Source organism: Podarcis pityusensis, assembly GCF_964106645.2.
Source record: "Podarcis pityusensis genome assembly, chromosome: 15".
Classification (NCBI taxonomy): Eukaryota; Metazoa; Chordata; class Lepidosauria; order Squamata; family Lacertidae; genus Podarcis; species Podarcis pityusensis.
This window is the reverse complement of record NC_138040.1, coordinates 13221956-13241305: the sequence shown is the minus strand read 5'-3', so window position 1 is coordinate 13241305 and position 19350 is coordinate 13221956. Positions and strand designations below refer to the sequence as shown.

At 46.0% G+C, this 19350-nt stretch overlaps 1 protein-coding gene across 2 annotated transcripts in view; it reads left to right on the top strand.

The window, feature by feature from the left end:
- LOC308463957 (sarcoplasmic/endoplasmic reticulum calcium ATPase 3) overlaps nucleotides 1-19350 on the top strand; it is a 93374-nt gene that overhangs the window by 56301 nt on the left and 17723 nt on the right. For both annotated transcript variants that reach the window (XM_080982856.1, XM_080982857.1), the window contains exons 9-13: nucleotides 7678-7766; nucleotides 13081-13183; nucleotides 13684-13815; nucleotides 15929-16054; nucleotides 18745-18963. In XM_080982856.1, coding sequence (XP_080838982.1) covers nucleotides 7678-7766; nucleotides 13081-13183; nucleotides 13684-13815; nucleotides 15929-16054; nucleotides 18745-18963 — 669 coding nt within the window. The remainder of the gene's footprint in view (nucleotides 1-7677; nucleotides 7767-13080; nucleotides 13184-13683; nucleotides 13816-15928; nucleotides 16055-18744; nucleotides 18964-19350) is intronic.

Below are 19350 nucleotides of genomic sequence, written 5' to 3'. Positions count from 1 at the left end.
AGGTTTGGGGTGCCTTCACTCCACCAGCCGGTACTGCTCAATTACGGTGATGGTGGTGGCAGGAGTGGCCTTGGGGCCCCCAGCTCATGTAGGCGCACAGGGGCCCTTCGGCGGTCCCTCCAACCACTGACCATAGAGACTACGTTCCTGGCATGGAGGTACCGCCTTGTGAACATTTGGTGTGGGTGCCTCCTCTGATGCCCAAGGCGGACTGATGGAAGCCCCGCAGTTTTGCCATATATCCTCTAAGGTTCACACATATAACCGGGACATTTGCTGACACGGTACTGTTACATACTCCTCTTGGTGACAGCCATTTGGGGCAGCTCAGTCAGCCCCATTCTTTTCCTATATTCCATTGGCAGTGTTCATATATACAGGATGCAGCGGGATGACGGCTCTGATGTAGAAGGGAACATCCCTATTTTCATTTGAGGAATGTTGGGGGTTATGGAATCCTAGTGCTTTAAACGTTATGGGGTGAGCATGTCCTCTTGTGCAGCGTGTCTCGTTATTAGTCAATGTTTCTGTGTCCTTGCTTCTACACCCTTTTTTTTTTTTTTTTTGAAGGACAGCTGAACCATCATCCTTAGACCCTTTTAATCTGTTCTTGAAAAAAACAGGAGGCCTTTTTGTATGAGGTGCCGGACCTTTTGTCAATTAAGCAAATCCCTTTATCGCTCTGTTTGAGTTCCCCACCTCATCAACAAGGTATTTAGCTGGCAAGCTTTTAAGTGTGTGTTCAGGTTGCTGAGTAGGAGATGAGATAATTAATGATAAGACTTTGGCGATGGTGGCTCACTGCTCAAGCTGCTGTGAATTTGGGCTCAGCATTTCAAAGGGATGGCCGAGAGAGAGAGAGAGAGAGAGAGAGAGAGAGAGAGAGAGAGAGAGAGAGAGATGAGAGGCCCTGCATTTTCTATCTTCCTTCTCCCTCTCTGATGAGAAATATTTTTTTCCAGAAACAAAAAGATGTTATTGTGTTGCTTTTTCTCCCCCTTCAGAAATGTTAGCCTGAGCTGGAGGTCTGGCCTGTATAGCTTTTTGGATATTTGAAATAAGAAATTGACTTGCTGGATTAGTTAATGGGAATAACTAGGCGAGCAGCAACCCACAAGTGCTTCCTACTTTTGACTGCAATGATAAATATCCCCTCAAAAATGTACAAAAGACTGTACTTCTTGGCAACCAGGAAGATGTTTACTGAGGTACCACCTGTCCTTGTTGACTGTAGTTCTGAGGAAGTTTTTCATCTATATTTGGTTGTAAGTCTTCCTGCTATGTACAAAAGAATACGAAACCCTCTCTGTTCCTTTCTCCTCAAATCATACACTGTTCTTGTTTTATTTCTTCCGTGTAGCATACCAGGATTTCTTTTCATTCTGGACTCTCATCTATGGTATTTAAGAGACTTCGCTAAAATAAATATCCACTGAAAACGCCACAATGCACCAAAGACTGTTTGCTCTTCCTTCCTGTTTGCATTGCCTCAGCCTCTCCTGTGTCCCCTCAGATGTGCACACATTTCCTGGGTTGCCAGGATTAGATACCCACCCTTCACTCTGAACAGATGAGAGGTCCAAGTGCCTTCATCCCCCGATTGATTGGCAGTTGAGATGGGGGCGACACTAATGTGGGGAAGACATCACCCCCCCCCCCATGGCATTCAGTGTGATGCTCAGAAACAGACCAGTAGTTGTTGCAGCTGTTCAAGCACTGCCCGGATGTGTTGCCAAATTATCCACCCAGCATCTGCAGTTTGTACTAATTGAACTTTCCAAGAAGTCTCCAAGCAACCCCATGTACGTTATATTGCAGTGGCGTGTTTTTGAGGTTCCCATGTGGATTTTTTCCCTCATTGTACACATTTCTTAATGCATTCTGTTCTAACGCATGGATTTTATTTTATTTTCAAATGCAAATGGAGACTGTTTTGAGCCAAGAACTATGTGGCAAAATTTGGAGAAGTGTGAAATCTGAAAGGTAATTATGTTCCGATCTTCACATTAGCCCGGGAGATGTGGATCTGGTCTGTCCACAGAAATCGAGGCCCTTCAGCATTCCCAGGTGCCTCTGGCAGTAAGGCCTTCCAATGTTTCCATGACAAGAATCGAGAGGTGCTTGTGGCACCCCAGTTATCTTAGCATCTGCAAGGTGTGAAATGGCTGCTGGGTGCTGCGTGGAACCTTAGTGTACATGCATTTTGCATTTATATGCATGTGCACTAGAGATTAGATGCATCTTCCCCTCACTCAGAGATTTAGGTCCTCGGGCAGAGGTGTACCACTGGGTACTGGGGTCTTATGGTTATGAAGCCGCATGTACAGTCTTCTTAATTTTTAAAAATTGTTGTTAAAGGGACTCTTGCCCACTTGAAGATTCAAGCCTGCCACTTGCCACCTGAAGGGGGTCGGGCAAAGCTGGAGGCTTCGGGTCAGACATGAATCCCTAGATTTAGCAGAAAGGGATGTAGACGACAAAATCCAGCTGGCTGGCAGAAAATTCAGCAGAGATGAGGTTCCCAGGGGTATGGCATGTACCCATCTATGGATTAAGTCTCTTTTTAAAGACATAGGAATCTGGCTCAGCGTTGTCTACACCAGGCACCCCCAAACTCAGCCCTCCAGATGTTTTGGGACTACAATTCCCATCATCCCTGACCACTGGTCCCGTTAGCTAGGGATGATGGGAGTTGTAGTCCCAAAACATCTGGAGGGCCGAGTTTGGGGGTGCCTGGTCTACACTGACTCTCCAGGGTTTCAGACAGGGGACATTCCCATCCCTACCAGGAGGTGCCAGGAATTGAACCTGGAATCTTCTGTATGCAAAGAAGATGCTCCAACACTGAGCTACAGATCTTCTCCTGACTTTCTGGTCACTTCATGTACCAGCCTGGGCATTTTTAGACGAAGGATTCAGGATTTGGCCTGTGGCATTCAGAAAGGTAACGCCGTATCCCATGGCAACCGAGCTCTGCATTCCTCTCCCTCTCCTCTTTACAAAGCATTTGGTGGCCAATGCAACCGAAGGCAGGGCTCAAGAGTTCAGCGGCGAGAGATCCAGCAGGTATCCTGCTCTGTGCAGAGTTTGTGTGTGCTTTTTTTTTTTTTTTTTTAATAAAAAGAACATCTTTCCAGGACGAATGTAAACACCCGAGCAGAAATAGCAGGGGGCTAATCCCCAAACCGGACGGGCAAGCGCTCAATCCTCCTCAAGCCAGTCTGAAAGGGGCTGGAGGGCAGCCAGTTCCACAAAGCCCCATTTACTTTAAAAGGCTTAAGGATGCAAGCTAACAGCTGCGTCAAAAAGATGGAAAACTCCACTGGCAAAGGACCAAAAAGCTCACTCATCTGGAGGAACTGACTCAAGGTCTTTTCTCACAGCTGTCCAAGAACAAGACAGGTGTGGCTTCGGTTAGGGCATGCCGACTTTCCGATCTTGTACTGTCAAGCTGCAGAGCCACTGGAAGTCGTGGTCACCCCATAAAGCTGGATGTTGGAAGATTTAGGACAGGTATCAGCAGCTAGAAGCAGCAGGAAGGGAGAGGCTTCTCGTGCACGGGTCCCGCTTGCTGTTTTTCTTACAGGCATGGTTGGCCACTGTGAGAACAGGATGTTGGATTAGATGGGCCATTGGCCTGATCCAGCAGGGCTCTCTTTGTGCTTTTACGTACCCAAAGATATGTACAGAGAGCCAGTGTGGTGTAGTTGTTAAGAGCAGAAGACTCGTAATCTGGGGAACCGGGTTCGCGTCTCCGCTCCTCCACATGCAGCTGCTGGGTGACCTTGGGCCAGTCACACTTCTTTGAAGTCTCTCAGTCCCACTCACCTCACAGAGTGTTTGTTGTGGGGGAGGAAGGGAAAGGAGATTGTTAGCTGCTTTGAGACTCCTTGTTGTTGTTTAGTTGTTTAGTCGTGTCCGACTCTTCATGACCCCATGGACCAGAGCATGCCAGGCACTCTTTAGGGCAGTGATAAAGCCGGGATATCAAACCCAAACTCTACAAGCGTTCAGACAGTTGTACACACAAGCGTACGGGATGTAATGTGTGAACAGTCCTCATGACACTGTTGAATGTGCTCAGAGAATACAGAGCTGCTGTTTGGGTCTTCCCTGGATGTCTCTGTGCTGCTTCTTAGTCTTTCTCTCTCTCTCAAAAAGGGTTACTTTAAAAAATGAAATGAAATTGCAAGCTGGTTTTGTCTGCCGCAACTCAGCCCACCCCCTCTTTGCTCAATCTGTCATCTTCCCCAAAATGCATCCTCCAGGCCAGGTATGTTCTGGTACATTAACCAGGTTTCAGCAGTGTTGACAGTCCAGTTACACTGAACAAAAGCCAGGAGGAAGTAATCAGGAATTTGGGGGCTGAGAAGACTCAAATGTATACAACTCACAAGAGCTCATTTTTATTTTCATCTTACTTTTTTATTTTTTCTTCGTTTTGTTCTCATCTGGTTGGTGCCAGCTCATTCAGAAGAATTGGGTGGGTGCTGTTTTTACTTTCTCATATCCAGCTATGTGTGGGGAATTGCTTACTGAATGCTCCCCCTACGTGATTTATATCCTGCAACCAAAAGATTAGGGTATATCTTGAGGTAGGTTCTTTTTCCTTGATGGATCTAATTCTTTTGCTTCATAAAAAAAGAATGTATTCCCCCAGTCAAAGTCTGCATGTGGTACAGTCCACTCCTCCATGACCAGATTCTGCTTCCTGTGTATTATTTACAAGGATTTGTGTGCACTGACCACAAAAGTTGGTTTGGTCCCCAATTCAGTGCTGCTGTGATCCAGGGTGCTTTGTACCACTCCCCAGTTTGACTCAGGGTTTCTCTGACCTTCCAGTTTACTAGTGAGAAACAAAAGAACTCTCTAACCTTTCCTCCACACCTTTTGACAGAAGTGGATGAAATTTGCAGGCTCCTTACCCATCCAGAGTAGTTGAAGCCTACCAAATCACAGGCAAATAGGCCCAGGGGCCGATGAGCCAAAAATCCCTCTGAGGCACCTCACTTGGTCTCTGTATCCATCTTGCCTACTCCCAGCATGCATTGGAAGAACGAGATCAGGCCTTTCTGTCCCAACCACTGGCCATTCCTGCCCTCTGAGACCCCTCAGGTGTCCATTCTTGGGTGTATTCCTTTGAATCTGGTGGACCTACTTGCAGTGCTCATGAAAAGACCTGAAAAGCATAGTAATGTTCTACACACACCCAAATCAGAAATTAACCATGTGAGCTGGGCCCTTATAAATTCCATCTCTAACAGATATTTTGGATAAAAAGGTAGGGTGGAATCCAGCTGTTTTTAATGAGCTTTTCCCTCTGCCCACGGAAGATAGAGTCCCTGCAAGGCTTGCTGTTTATTCTCCATTGCCTAATTTTAGAAAATGAAGTTGGATACAGTTGAAATGGTATATTCTCAGCCCTTTCCTTGAAACACAAAGAGCAGAGGGCTTTGTTCCCTATTTGATTTCTGGAGGGTGGGATTTCTTCACAATGGGTGGCGACGCTTAAGCATGTATCTTGCACTCAAAATGGCCGCCGAGATCTCTCATGAAAAAACAAGATTCCCCCCCACCTTCCTTCCTTCCTTGATTCCTTGATTCTTTCTTTCTTTCTTTCTTTCTTTCTTTCTTTCTTTCTTTCTTATAACTGAAATTCTGAAATTCTCCCAATAAAATATTATTAATAATAAAAAGAGTTATTTCCCAGCTTTCCTCCAAGGAGCTCGAGGTGGTATGTACGGTTCTCTTAACAGTGGGGGGGGGGTGTCTGTGTGAAAAGAAAATACCTGCAAGGGCCAACTCAGTCTAGGGCCTGAGGGTCCTTCGCTGAGAAGCTGTTGCCTGCGATCCAAAGGATCACCACATGAGGCAGCCTCACATGGATCATAGGAGCTCCTGACACCCATCGTTTTTCTTGCATGCGCTGCTTCAAAGCACAGGAGCATAACTAAAAGAGAAACGTTGGCAACCCGTGCTGCCTTTGTGGATATCCTCTGATAGCCTCTTCATTCTCATAAATCATAGCAGTGTCTCTTGCTCATCTGGCGTGGGGTGAGGTGGGGGTGTTCTGTAGATACCATGGGCTTTCTGAAACCCCCGTAAATTCGCTTGGCTGAAGTGTTGTGCACATGGACCGGAACGACAAGCTGCACTTCCCATTAATTAGTGAAGCTGCTCACCAAATTGTCCCTCTGCTGAATTCCTCCCTCGATCCTCTCCGTTCGGCTCCAGCGGAAATGTTTGCCAGAGCAGAACTAATGATGCTGAAACCCGTAGTTCTTCACTGTCAGGAATGTTTAGTGTACATAAGGTGAGAGAGTTGAGCTAGCGTAGTGGTAAGAAGCAGCGTAGTGGTAGAAGAAGAAGACATTTTGCCGCCTGAGGCAAAATAGAATATGGTGCCCATTCAGTGGTGTAGCGTGGGTTGCCAGTGCCCGGGGCTGTGCGGAGGGAGGGAAATGGAGAGCGCATGCGCATTGAAATGCCCAATGGCGTCCATGTCACCCGGGAGATCACAGCCGTAGAGATAAGAAAAGAAGAGACATTCTGTTGTCTGGAGAGGCTACTTCCCAATTCTCTAGGAGAAGCCATTTTCAATGGAGTCCAGCGACGGAAGCATGTAGCTGTATTGAGGCAGCACCAGGTGTTGAAATTTTGTGCCCCCAAACAATTTTGCTCCTGGGGCAATTGCCCTTGTGGCTTCCCCCATGGTATGCCACTGTGCCCTCCTCCCCCCCCCCTCCATCGCTGCCTTCCCCCTGCCTCTTCCGCCTGAGGCGACTGGAAGAAACCTGGGGAAGCCCTGGTGCGCTGAAGAAAAAAGGAGGCCAAGAGAGGACATTGTGAGGCAGAGGCCACAGGCAACAAATGCAGGAGGCAGGGAGTGACACACTTCTCAGGGACCCAGATCTGCTACGCCTCCCAGCTGTCCCCAGCCTGCTGCCTGAGGTGGCTGCCTCACCAGAGCTAATAGGTGAGTTGGCCCTGGCTAGAGTGCTAGACTAAGACTGGGGAGAGCCGGGTTCTAGTCCCCACTCAGCCACAGAGCTGTGTGACCTTGTGATGTGACAGTCCGTCTCTTACTCTCAACCTAGCCTACCGCAAAAGGTGTTGTGAGCTTAAAATGGTGAAGAGAACTTTATGCACCATAACTTGTGCCAGTCATGGTTTGGTGAGATGTCTGAACCAAAATAAAAATAAAAATTGGGAAACATGCTGCCTCTGAACATGCCTGCCCCAGAAGTAAGACCTGCTCTAGCTTTGATGGTGCTCTGATCAAAGTTTCCCTTAGTGAGGGCCTCCTCCTCTGTCGGCGGATCCTGCACAACTTGCCTTGCTGTGATCATGGTGCTCCAAGAAGCACTGAGGGATTGCCTATGGCTTCATTTTCCACACTGCCACAGAGCAATGTTTGAATTGCAAGAAATACAGTTTAATAATCACCACCTAAGTTTGCTTCCCCCCCCTCCCCAACCCTGTTTCCTTTTGTGTCATTTGTTAGCCTGTTTTAGTGGATTGTGTCTAAAATGCGCTTTTTGGCAGGAAGGCCAGGTATAAATGAACAAATGGGGAGAATGGGAGCATTACTGCATTTTGAAAAATTATTACTCAGTCATGTGGGATTCTTTCCATTGCTCACCTTACCCTCTCTCCCTCTCTCTGCCTTTATTGCAGATGTTCATTGTTGAGAAGATAGAAGGAATCCATTGCAGCCTGCATGAGTTCACCATCTCCGGGTCTACGTACACACCGGAGGGACAAATGTAAGCACTTGGCACTTCTCTTTGCCTTTATTTATCAAGTAGAGAGCTAGCAAAGTTATCTAGAGGCAGGCTCAGAAAGGAATGTCAACCAGGGTATACTTAATTAGATTAGAGATTTAATTTTAATTTCATTTATATACTAGCAGCCTTGCACTTGGCTTTGCTCAGGAATTCTAAGGATCCAAAAAAAACAAGGCAGTATTGGAAGATTCATTCTGCCATCTTGATTCAAAATGCTGTCCAATTGTATCTGAACATAGATGAAAACCTGCTCCTTGATCTCAGAAACCATCATGCCATATTTGATTTCAATATCTTAAGAAGTGTCCCAAGTGCATAGTGAACAAACAACTTTCCAAAAGGCCTAGTAGATTGTAATCCTCCTCCGAAATTTCTACAGATTTGAAAAGCAAGGTTAAAAACGTTTTAAATGCATAAAATGAAAGTTGCAGCTCTGGGTTGGCAGTGCTGAGGACACCCAGCATTAAATTTATTCTTTAGCCCCAGGATGTGCCATGTGGCGTGGAGAGAGAACAGGAAGATCCCTTCTGTGAATCTTGTAAAACGCCTCTTCTGTTTGCTTTGGTTTTCCGGAACCTTCCAGCCGCCATCTTCCAATAAAACCCACCTACCACACACACACAAAATAACCAGTTGCCAGTTCTGCCATGTGCATTGATTTCCAGATGGTCTGGGTTTCATCCTTCACAAAGGGGGCACATGAGGCTTATTCTGCCATTACGTAAAACATTAAAAATCTCTATGATCTTAACAAGCTGTTAAAGGGGAGTTCCATGATTTTTTTCTTTAAAAAAGGAAGCTGGATGGGGGCAATTTTTGAGGCTGGCTGGGCCTGCTGAGAGTTACTGGAGGTTTTCCGTCCTTGGGTTAAACCCCCTTTCTTCCTGTGCCACACCTCTGATCTAACTATTCGCACAGCTCTGATCTAACTATCCCTGTCCTTTCATTGCCATTTTTTCCTTTATTTTATATAAAATCTCCTGGGTTTTTTTTAAATATAGTAACAAATATATAACACAGCATCCTCGCCCCCATAACAGATATCAGATGGCACATTAACATAAATTATTCTTATTAACCCATGCAAATTATCCAAATCTCCATCATATAATGTATCGGGCACAGCACAAAAGTTTTTTCTTTTAAAAATCCATCATGGATAATTGTTCCTAGGGAAGGCTATATTTCAAGCTGTGCTGTTCAGGATAGCCATATCTGCAAAGATGATTTGGAGAGTTTACCTTTTAAGACCTGTTTCGTTTTGAAAGAATGACCACTCTACTGTACTGCGTCAAATTTGTCCGTTTTTCTTTCTGTTTTGTTCCTTTAATTGCTTTCAAGTTATGAGTTATTTTCTCAGGGATAGCCAGTTGCCAGACATCTTTATTCTGTAAGTCCGAAGATAATTCTTTTAAGGCCTTCTGGGTTTGAGCGCTAGATTTTCTATGGCTGGTTTTTGAAAAACAATTTCCTGATTTGGTCCTCATATAACCATGTTCACTAAAACATTCTGCATTCTATCCAGTGGTCGTCACGCTCAAAGTAGACCCATTGACAATAATAGACATAGAATTGTACATTTATAGAGTTGGAAGGGACCCAGAGGGTCATCTAGTCCAACCCCCTGCAATGCAGGAATCACATCTGAGGAATCCCACCTCTGTTGGAAAGCCTCCAATGAAGGGGAGTCCAACACCTTCCAAAGAAGTCAACTCCTATGACTAACATAAAACCATTAATTTCTCTGGAGTATGAGTATGACTAACATTGGATACGACCTTCGGGTTCCATATTTTAATTTATTTGAATTTAGTTTTGCCATGGAGCACTGCGGTGGTGTCATTAGGGGCATGTAAGCTGCTCAGATCCTGCTCCAAACCAGTCGGAATTCGTGATGCAGTTCATGAGGCTGTAAATCACCAGGGTCAAGTCACTTTTTTATCCAGTTTTGAATCTTGGGCTATTTTAAGAGGCGCATCCATGGGAAACAGCAAGCGGAATAAAGCTCCACTTGGAAGAATGTACAGCAAATTGCTTTGGAATGGGTGGAGCCTAAGCAGAGCGAGGGAGAAGAGCTGCAGGTTTAGCTCCGGGATCTGTGGGGATCCACGTCTTGCATCCAAGGGTTGCACAAGCAGGATCCACCATGTAAATAGTGGCAAATTATACTTGGGGAGGGATGGACCTCATAGGGATCGGTTTCTCTCCATTTCCTATTTCTCCAGTCTTCAGTTTGCCTCATTTCTGCATCAGCACAAAAATTCATATACAGTTTCATGGATATTTCTCCTAATGATTTTATGCAGTCTTGCCTGATACATATATTTTGCAACCTATTATCCCTCGCTGTTGCATACAATTTTCGGTACACACTTTCCCCTCATATATCCTTCTTTGCACACTTTTTGTTGTTGTTGTTGTTGAACTGCACTGCAAAATTTGGAGCAGTGTGAATGTCAATGCAAAAAAAAGCAGAGAATCTCAGCATTTGGGTACTTCACTTAATATGTAAATTTCTAGACTTTATTTCTCTACCCTGCAATATTTTTGAAACTCTGGTCTTTCGGGCTGAAGAGCTAAGCTGAACACTCACCTGCACCGGTGTAAATTTTATTCGGCTCCTCTGGCTTCTAAATTTTCAGCAGCCAGAAAACTTTCAAGCAGATCTCTGTGGCCACACGTCCTAGAAACTTACTGGTACATATTAAAAAAACAAACAAACAAGGAAGCTAAAATACTCTGCTCCTTTTTCCACATTCCTATGGAGTTTCAGCAAAAACAAAACCCTGGCAAGAGATCTAGAATTATTTGAGTGTTAATTCCCTTCTCCTCTTAGATATATAAACTTTTTTCTCTCCCCCCCCCCCCGGGACTCTAATGATCCCTTAATTAGCAAAGAACTTTTCCATCCCAGCTGTGCTTAGTCCAAGACATTTGCTAATGTCTCATGAAAGGGTACAATTTGTCACTCCGTTCGAAACAGCTCGTTGACAGAAGGCCTCCTTCTGGCCTTCCAAAAATGGCTTTTCCACAGGGATTTAATCGGGCAGGCTCAGGGTCTAATTTGAGCAGTCTGGATGGGGGGTGGGCAGCCCTCAGCCTGGGATTTGGGAAGGACTCTGCTTCTGGGGCTGGGGGCCCAGAGGGTCAGCACCCCTCCAGTTAAAACAAGCTTGAGGTAGTAGCGGGCAGGAAGGACCTCTGCCGAAGACCCCATTGCCAGTCAAAACAGACAGTACTGAACTAGATGGACCAAAGGCCTGGCTTAGTGTAGGGCAGCTTTGTGGGAGGAGAGCCTCTGAGAATGTGCAAAGTCCGTTTTCAGTATTTCTGAGTGGTCACAGCCTGGCACTACATACGAAGCTTCCTGTTCCATTTCAGGAAAGACAGCTCCATATGAGGCGCAAGCTGGAGCAAATTAAGAACCTGCAGGATCAGGCCAGTGGGGGCCCATCTAATCCAGCATCCTGTTCTCACACGGTCCGACCAGATGCCTTTTCTGGGAAACCCGCAAACAGGACCTCCTGTGGTTTCCAGCAACTGGGATTCAGAAACATTGCTGTTTCCGACTCTGGAGGCAAAGCATCGCCATAGTAACCATCCCCTTTTAAAGCCATCTAAGTTGGTGGCCATCACTGCCTCCTGTGGGAGTGAGTTCCGTAGTTTAACTAGGTGTTGTGTGAATAAGTTCTTTCTTTTCTCTGTCCTGAATCTTCCAATATCGGACGTCCCCAAATTCTAGTGTTATGAGAGAGGGAGGAAAACTTCTCTATGCACTTTTCCTGTGTCCCACATAATTTTATAAACTTCTATCCTGCCGTCTCTTAGGGCTTATCGACACTTCCGTTTGCCCTACCGCTTTCCCCCGAGGAAACCCGATCTTTGGCGCAGAATTGGAACAAATGGCAAGCGAGTTTATTGCAAAATAGTGGGTTTTCTGAGGGAAAGCAGCAGGGCAAAGGCAAAACCATTCAGACCCATGCACAGGACCCAGGCAGAAGTGCGGACGATCCCTTGCACAGGGTTTCTCTAAGAAGTCACAAATCTTTCCACATAGTGGAGTCACTGCATACCCTTAATCATTTTAGTCTCCCTTTTCCAACTCTGTAATAATCCTTTTTGAGGCGAGGCGAGCAGAATGGTGAGGTGACCAGCACTCCAAATTGCTGGTTGCCCCCTAGAATGTTCCAGAATGTTGCCTCAGCAACAAAGCCTTAGAGACCCCGTCTGTACAATATATTTAAACAGTATCATCTCATGGTAACAAGTCATGACTCGCCCCCGCCCCCCAATAATCCCTCAGACCTCTGTTCCCCTCACTGGTTTTAGTCAGTTTTATTGAACGCTAATAAAATACAATTTTATTTAAAATTGCAATTGCTGCAAGGGGCAGAAAAATCCCTAAGCCGTCTGTCGAGACCCTCTGCAATTTTCAAGCAGTCCGTGGGAGGAAAAAGTTTGTGAACCACTGTACTGTGTTATTTATATAGCAGGTCAGGACAGAAATCCCAGAGACAGATAAATAATAAAAACAAATAAACAAATGGTTCCATCCTTTTGTTCAATATCTCCTGGTGCAAACAGTCCCGGTTTGTTTTGATTTCAACTGTGGGTATAAGGTTCGTCCCCTTTTATTCTTGTTGATGGATGAACACTTATTGTGCTTACATTCTATTCTGGATTCAGGATTATCAGTGTTTGAGAAGTCACTCTGTATTTCAATTGTTTCGTAAGTTGTTTGGTGACGCTTCATTAAAGGCGATGAGCAAAGATATAATACCACAATACCTCAAGGAACGCCTCTCTCCATATAAACCTTCCCGGACCCTGAGATCATCTTCTGAGGCCCTTCTTCATGTGCCTCTTCCACAAGAGGGCCAGAGGGCGGCAGTATGAAAACCGGCCTTTTTTGCAGTGGCTCCCCATTTGTGGGATAATGTTTACACCTATAGGCACCAGGCAAAAACGTTCCTCTTTAACCAGGTCTTTGGTTGATTTGACATCCTATGCCCTTTTAAAATGTGTTGGGGAGGAAGGATTATTGGGTTGCTCTTGCTTTTATTTTTATTGTGTATTTTGTGCTTTTATATTGTGATTTTATCTTGTGGACTGCCCTGAGACTTGCGGGTATACAAATAACAATAACAACAGTACAATAACTCCTGTCCCTTTTAAAGTTATCCCAGTGATTTGAAATGTCTTAACTTGTAATGCCAGTAAAGGTATTTGTATTATAACAACAGTACATAATGTTAGTTAATAATGACAATATCCCTCCACTTTTAAATGGCAGCTTCAAGAATGACAGGCCTGTTCGCTGTGGACAGTATGACGGCCTGGTGGAACTTGCCACAATTTGTGCCCTTTGCAACGACTCCTCCCTAGATTACAATGAGGTGGGTTGTGCTTGAAACCAGTTTGTTTATTATAATGATTTTGAATGTTTTCAATAGTTTTTTGTTTTTTTTTAAATATTGTTATATTTTTGTAAACTGTTTTAAGGTTTGTTTGTTACAATCATGTGGTATATAAATTTTATGAAAGAAAATATCTGTAATTTGGGGCACTGAGTTTTTTCTTACTGTTATTTTCCTTTCTAGAAAATAATAATTATAATAGTCTTTAATATTTATCACACTCATATCCCCCCACCTTTCCAAGGAGCTCCCATTTTATCCTCACAGCAACCCTGTGAGGTAATCTGGACTGAGAGCGAGTGATGTTCAGAAACACACATTGTCTTCCTTTGCATTGTGGAAAGTGTTTACAAAAGTTTATTAAAAGAAGGAAGAAAGACACATTTCCAGAAAACCCACAGCACTGGGTTCTATGAGAACTATATTGCATCTTTCCTTACTGCTCACTGTTCTTCCCCCTTTTCCCTTCCTGTTAACAGTCCAAGAAAGTCTACGAAAAAGTGGGCGAAGCCACAGAAACAGCCTTGACATGCCTAGTGGAGAAGATGAACGTTTTCGACACGGATACCAGCAGCCTCTCCAAAGTCGAGAGGGCCAACGCATGCAATACAGTGCGTAAGACGTTAATTTTCCTTCCGCTTCCTTGTGCTCAGCTGGGGCAGCCAGAGAGAAGTTCAGGGTGGCCTAGGCTTGCTTCCTACACTGAGGGTGAGCAACCTAGATCCCCTGAGCCACAAGCAGCCCATGGGAGAACTTCAAAGTCCCTCAGTAAGAGTTCAGTTTGGGCCTATGTCCAGAGTGATCTGGTGTTGGAAAGTGAGGTGAAAGGAAAAGGGGGTGGCAGGAGAGAGGGAGAGAAGGGGTGGGAAAAGAGAAAGAAAATGGGTGGCCTGCCTTCTTTTGGTTCTGGCTGCACCCACCACTGGCTTTAGCCACACACACAGTCAATGTGTGGCTCCTGACAGATTATCCTAGGATTGCCATACGTCCAGACTTTCTCAGACGTAGCCAGGATTCGACCATCGAAAACTGGGCAGGTCGCTTTAAATGTCAGGGAAAATATTTGCCTCTGGATTTTAACTTTTTGAAATCTGGCAACCCCATAATATCCCCAAGATAATTTGTTCCTTGAAAGAAAAAAGGTTGCCCACTCCATCCTTTCATACTCTCCAACATTTCTGTGATGAAAATAGGGATGTCCTAAGGAAAAGCGGAACATTCTGGGATCAAGCCAGAAACCGGGACGGTTTCTGTAAATCTGGGGCTGTCCCTGGAAAATACGGATGCTTGGAGGGGCTGGCCTTTCGCTCTCAAACCCCCCCCCCCCAATAGCTCTCTGTTTCTCTCAAACACACTCACTCTTTCTCTGTCTTTCAGTCGCTTGATCACACCCTCTTTCTATCAGACACGCCATTTAGGAGCTGCTCAAAACAGGAGGGACTTCTGGAGGTTAGAAAAGCTAGTTGAGAAGGGAGGGAATTACGAAGGGCAACTGATAATAGCACCAGATAAGCATTGACTTTCTTGGCAGCACCAGCTTTCGGGTCTTTGCAGGAGCCTTGGCGCCAAGATGGATCTCTTGGTTTGTTACCGTAGTTTTCTGTGTATAAGACACCCCCATGTATAAGACGACCCCTATTTTTTTTAAAACCCAAAATTAAGAAATTAGGTTGTTTAGCTTTTTGGGGGTGTGGGGGAGGTCACTTCCGCCAATCGCTCACCTGCCTGCCTTCCACTGCCGATCGCTTGCCACAGCCACTGCCGATCGCACACCTTGCCGCAGCTGCCAATCGCCTGCCCGCCTAGCCACAGCCGCCAATCACCTGCCCAATCACTGCTGCCAATCTCCTGTTTGCTGCTGCCATTAATCACACATCCCCCCTCTGCATTCACTATCCATGTATAAGACGACACCCAATTTTTGCCCCCCCTTTTTTTTTTTGCAAAAAGCATCATCTTATACACAGAAAAATACGGCAGATTATTCCATTGAGTTGTGGGCTGCGTAATCCCATTAATCCCTGTGCAAAACATCACCTGCACACCTGCCTGATTGAAAGCTAAAGCAAATGGAAGTTCTACTGAGTCATCCATCCCCTTAAAATGAAGCCCCTCTCGAGTGTTGGCCTTCCTGCTTGCAGGAACACCCTTGGTGCTGGAACTCATAAGAACGTAAGAGGAGCTCTTCTGGATTAGAGGCCGGTGGCCCATCTGGTCCAGCATCCCATCCTCACAGGGCCCAACCAGATGCCCGTGGGATACTGGATGTAGATCTGACTACTGGCAACCGTCCAGATTTTCCTCTGAATGCTGGGTTCATCTATAGGCAGCTGGGAATCTGAAGACTAGAAAGATGAGGCTTGTGAGGAAATGGCATTACGCTTATTCAATTAAACTGAAAGCACCAAGGGTCAACCAGAGTAAATCTGAGGCTTTCTCCAGCGCTGGTAATATTTAATTGGATTGAGGATAATGTGCCTGCACAGCAGATGCCTTTAGTAAGGGGTCCACAGGTATCATCCAGACTGACCCCCACAAAAAACACACAGCAGTAGGACCCTGATACTAGGAATTTTCTAGAAATCTTGGTGTTGAACTTATCTGCTTTTTTCTGAAACTTCTCCATACCCTTTTTGAGGTGGGATGTCCCATTGAAGGGAATTCACTTTGCTGAAGTTTTGAGGGTTCAACTCCTGCATCCTTTCTTACCTCCTCCCTCTTCAGGTGATCAAGCAGCTGATGAAGAAGGAGTGCACCCTTGAATTTTCCCGTGACCGCAAGTCCATGTCAGTTTACTGCACGCCAGTGCCGACCAACCACAACTCTTCTGGCAGCAAGCTCTTCGTCAAGGTACCAGCTCGTGGGCAGAGAGCCCTGCTCCACTTGGTGGCCACAGAATGCTGATCTTTCACAAGCTGGCAATGAAAGGGGAGCAGCAACAGAATGTTGCAGCATGGCGTTCTCCTGCTGAGGGTTGGGAGGGTGTTCTAGAAGGTAGGTGCCTCCATGCTAAATGCCACCGAGCTCTGCCATCGTGCAGACCAGACCTTCTGATAGGATGGTGTCTGCAGAATGCTCTCTCCTGCAAAATACAGCGATTTGTTGATTGTGTAGAGGACAATCTTTTAGGTATACCGGTCCCCAAACTGCATAGGGCTTTGCACACCAATACCCGCAAGCAAGGTGCCCTAGGCTGGAGGGAGTTTGTCTCCATAAGCCACCTAGTTACCTCCACACCAACCACAATAGTAACCCCATCAAGACCAAATTACTTATTTTTTTAAATTAAATTTCTATACCGCAGTGGAAGAGTGCGCCAGTGGGAGGTAAAGTCGAACCATTGGAGAGTTACAGTGCCTGCTGTAGCTATAGTGACCGATACGGGGAGAGAGACATGTTTTGTTGCAGCTGGGGCAGAAGAAGGCTCCCGATTTCACTATTACAGATACACCACCGCGTTTCTTCTCTCTGCATTTACAATACAAAAACTCAAAAAACAGCAACCCATAAAGTAATAACAAACTAAAATAATTGCAGTACTCCAGGCACAATTGGCGGACTCAAAACTCCCCATCATCCCTTGCCATTGACCATACTGGCTGCTGGGGTCTCCTGCTCTCTGCTGCTTTTCCTCCAAGGTTTTAGCTCTGGGCAAGGCTGAATCCTGGCAATGCTTACAAAACGTTTTAGTGAACCTGGAATCCGGGGGAATTGGCATTCTCTTACTTACTTACTCATTACATATATACCCCACCTTTCATTCATCAGGGGCATAACATGATGGTGCTATTCTTCTGTGAAGAAGCGTTTTCTGCTGCTTCTGCACAAGGGTTATTCTGTCTACATCCCCGATTCCCCTTTCTGCCTGGGTTTTGTAGTGACCTAATCAGGGTTCCCGGTATTCCACATAACTCTGCTCCGTTGTCCAAGCTTCCCCCTTCTGCGAAACATGCGGCATTTGAAGACTGGCAAAGCAGCACCACCTAGAGGAAATGCTGGGAATTGGCTGCGTTCCCAGTGAGCTAAACTATCACTGGGCTTAACCTCTACAATTGCTCACTTAGCAGAGCTTCTCATATGGAAGAGGATATCGGGAGGAAAACGGACAATTCAAAAGCCAGCATCCTTGCTATAGCAGGGTAGGGAGACCGGATGCACCTCCAGAGCTTGCTGCACTCTAGCTCCCATCAGTCCCAGCCAGCATGGCCCAGGGATGATGGGAGTTGGAGTCTAATGCTGTCTGGAAGGCCACAGGTTCCTCACCCCTGGGATGCAAGGGGTCTGCACTGGAGGTGAAAATCACATTGCTTGTTTAAGAACGTTATAAGAACCCTGCTGGATTAAAACAATGCCCCACCTAGTCCAGCATCCTGCTCTCACTGTGGCCACCCAGATGCCCCAGTGAGAAACCCACAAGCAGGACCCAAGCGCAAGAGCCCTCTACCCTCCTGTGGCTCCCAGCAAGTGCTCTTCAGAAGCATTGCTGCCTCCAGTTTCGGAGGCAGAAGCATAGCCATCATGGCCAATCTCCATTGATAGGCCACTCCTCCATGGTTATGTCTAATCCTTTATTAAAGAAATCTAGGTTGGTGGCCATCACTGCCTCTTGAGGGAGGGAGCGCCATAGTTTAACTATGCACTGGGTGAAGAAGGACTTTCTTTTCTCTGTCCTTCCAACCTTCACCTTCATTGGATGTCCACGAATCGCAGTGTTATAACAGAGGGAGAAAAAAAGTTTCTCTGCTCCAACAGGCAGAAAAGTAATTCCCTAGATAGCACACACTCTTGTTTTACTTTTAAGTCTCTGTTTTCATGCAGAGGTATTGTCCATCAAATGTCCAGTGTTCATTTGTCAGTTCAGTTAAAGGACATAGTCACACTAAGACTGGTTGTTGTTGTGTTGTTGTTGTGTGTGTTTTTTTAAAAAAAATCTGTCCTGCTGGGTAGGGATGGGGGTCTGAATTTGCTGCTCTTTTCGTCAGACCTATCCAACCCAAGGTTTCTAAACTTACTGGTGGTTCAGCATACAACCCTCAACCAGATGATTCACCACTTCTGGATTTTTGAAGTGTGTTTTTTTGTTTGCAAAAAGTGGCTTAGTTTTAAGACCATTTTTCTCTCACTTAATGCAGGGAAAAAAGGCTAAGCTATTACAACTAAAAATGGCGACTTTACAAATGTACAATGAAAACCTTTAAAATAGCAGCTAAAATGCAATAAAGCAGGAAGTGCCCAAACCATAGTCCATGTACCACCAGGAGCCTGTGAGCATCATTCAGGTGGTCCATGCTGTGTCTATGAATTTGAAGAGGGCAGGCGGCACATCCATCCCATCAAATAATTCGCATTGAATTTTAGCCCTGGCCCTTTAGTCGGCTCTCCATCCTCTGGGTGCTAATGGAACCCACCTGAGGAATGCAGCCCAGTGCTAGGGAACTCTCCAGCTCTTGGGCTGGTTGTCCTCCAATCTCTTACCCGTTTGCTTGCTTTCTGCATCTCTTAATGGGCCTGTCCTGTGACTTCCATACCTTTTCCGACAGGGCGCCCCAGAGAGCGTCATCGAGCGCTGCAACTACGTCCGTGTCGGCAGCACCCGGGTTGCCCTGACTCTCTCCACCAAGGAGAAGATACTCTCCAAGATCCGGGAGTGGGGCACCGGTATCGACACCCTGCGCTGCCTCGCGTTGGCCACGAGAGACCACCCTCCGCGGAAGGAGGATATGCGTCTGGATGATTCCAGCCAGTTCATCAACTATGAGGTAAGGCAGAGTCAAGGAAGAGGCCAAAGAGCAGCCTGGTTTAGGATGGAGTGAGGTGGTTGGAGCAGTGCATGAGGAGCAGGGTTAAGGGGCTGTGTGCAGTTCATAAACAAAGACTTTAAGGCTCCCTGAGCTATCATTGGGATGCGGGTGATGCTGTGGGTTAAACCACAGAGCCTAGGACTTGCCAATCAGAAGGTCGGCGGTTTGAATCCCCGCGACGGGGTGAGCTCCCGTTGCTCAGTCCCTGCTCCTGCCCACCTAGCAGTTTGAAAGCACATCAAAAGTGCAAGTAGATAAATAGGTACCGCTCTGATGGGAAGGTAAACGGCGTTTCCGTGCACTGCTCTCGTTCGCCAGAAGTAGCTTAGTCATGCTGTACGCCGG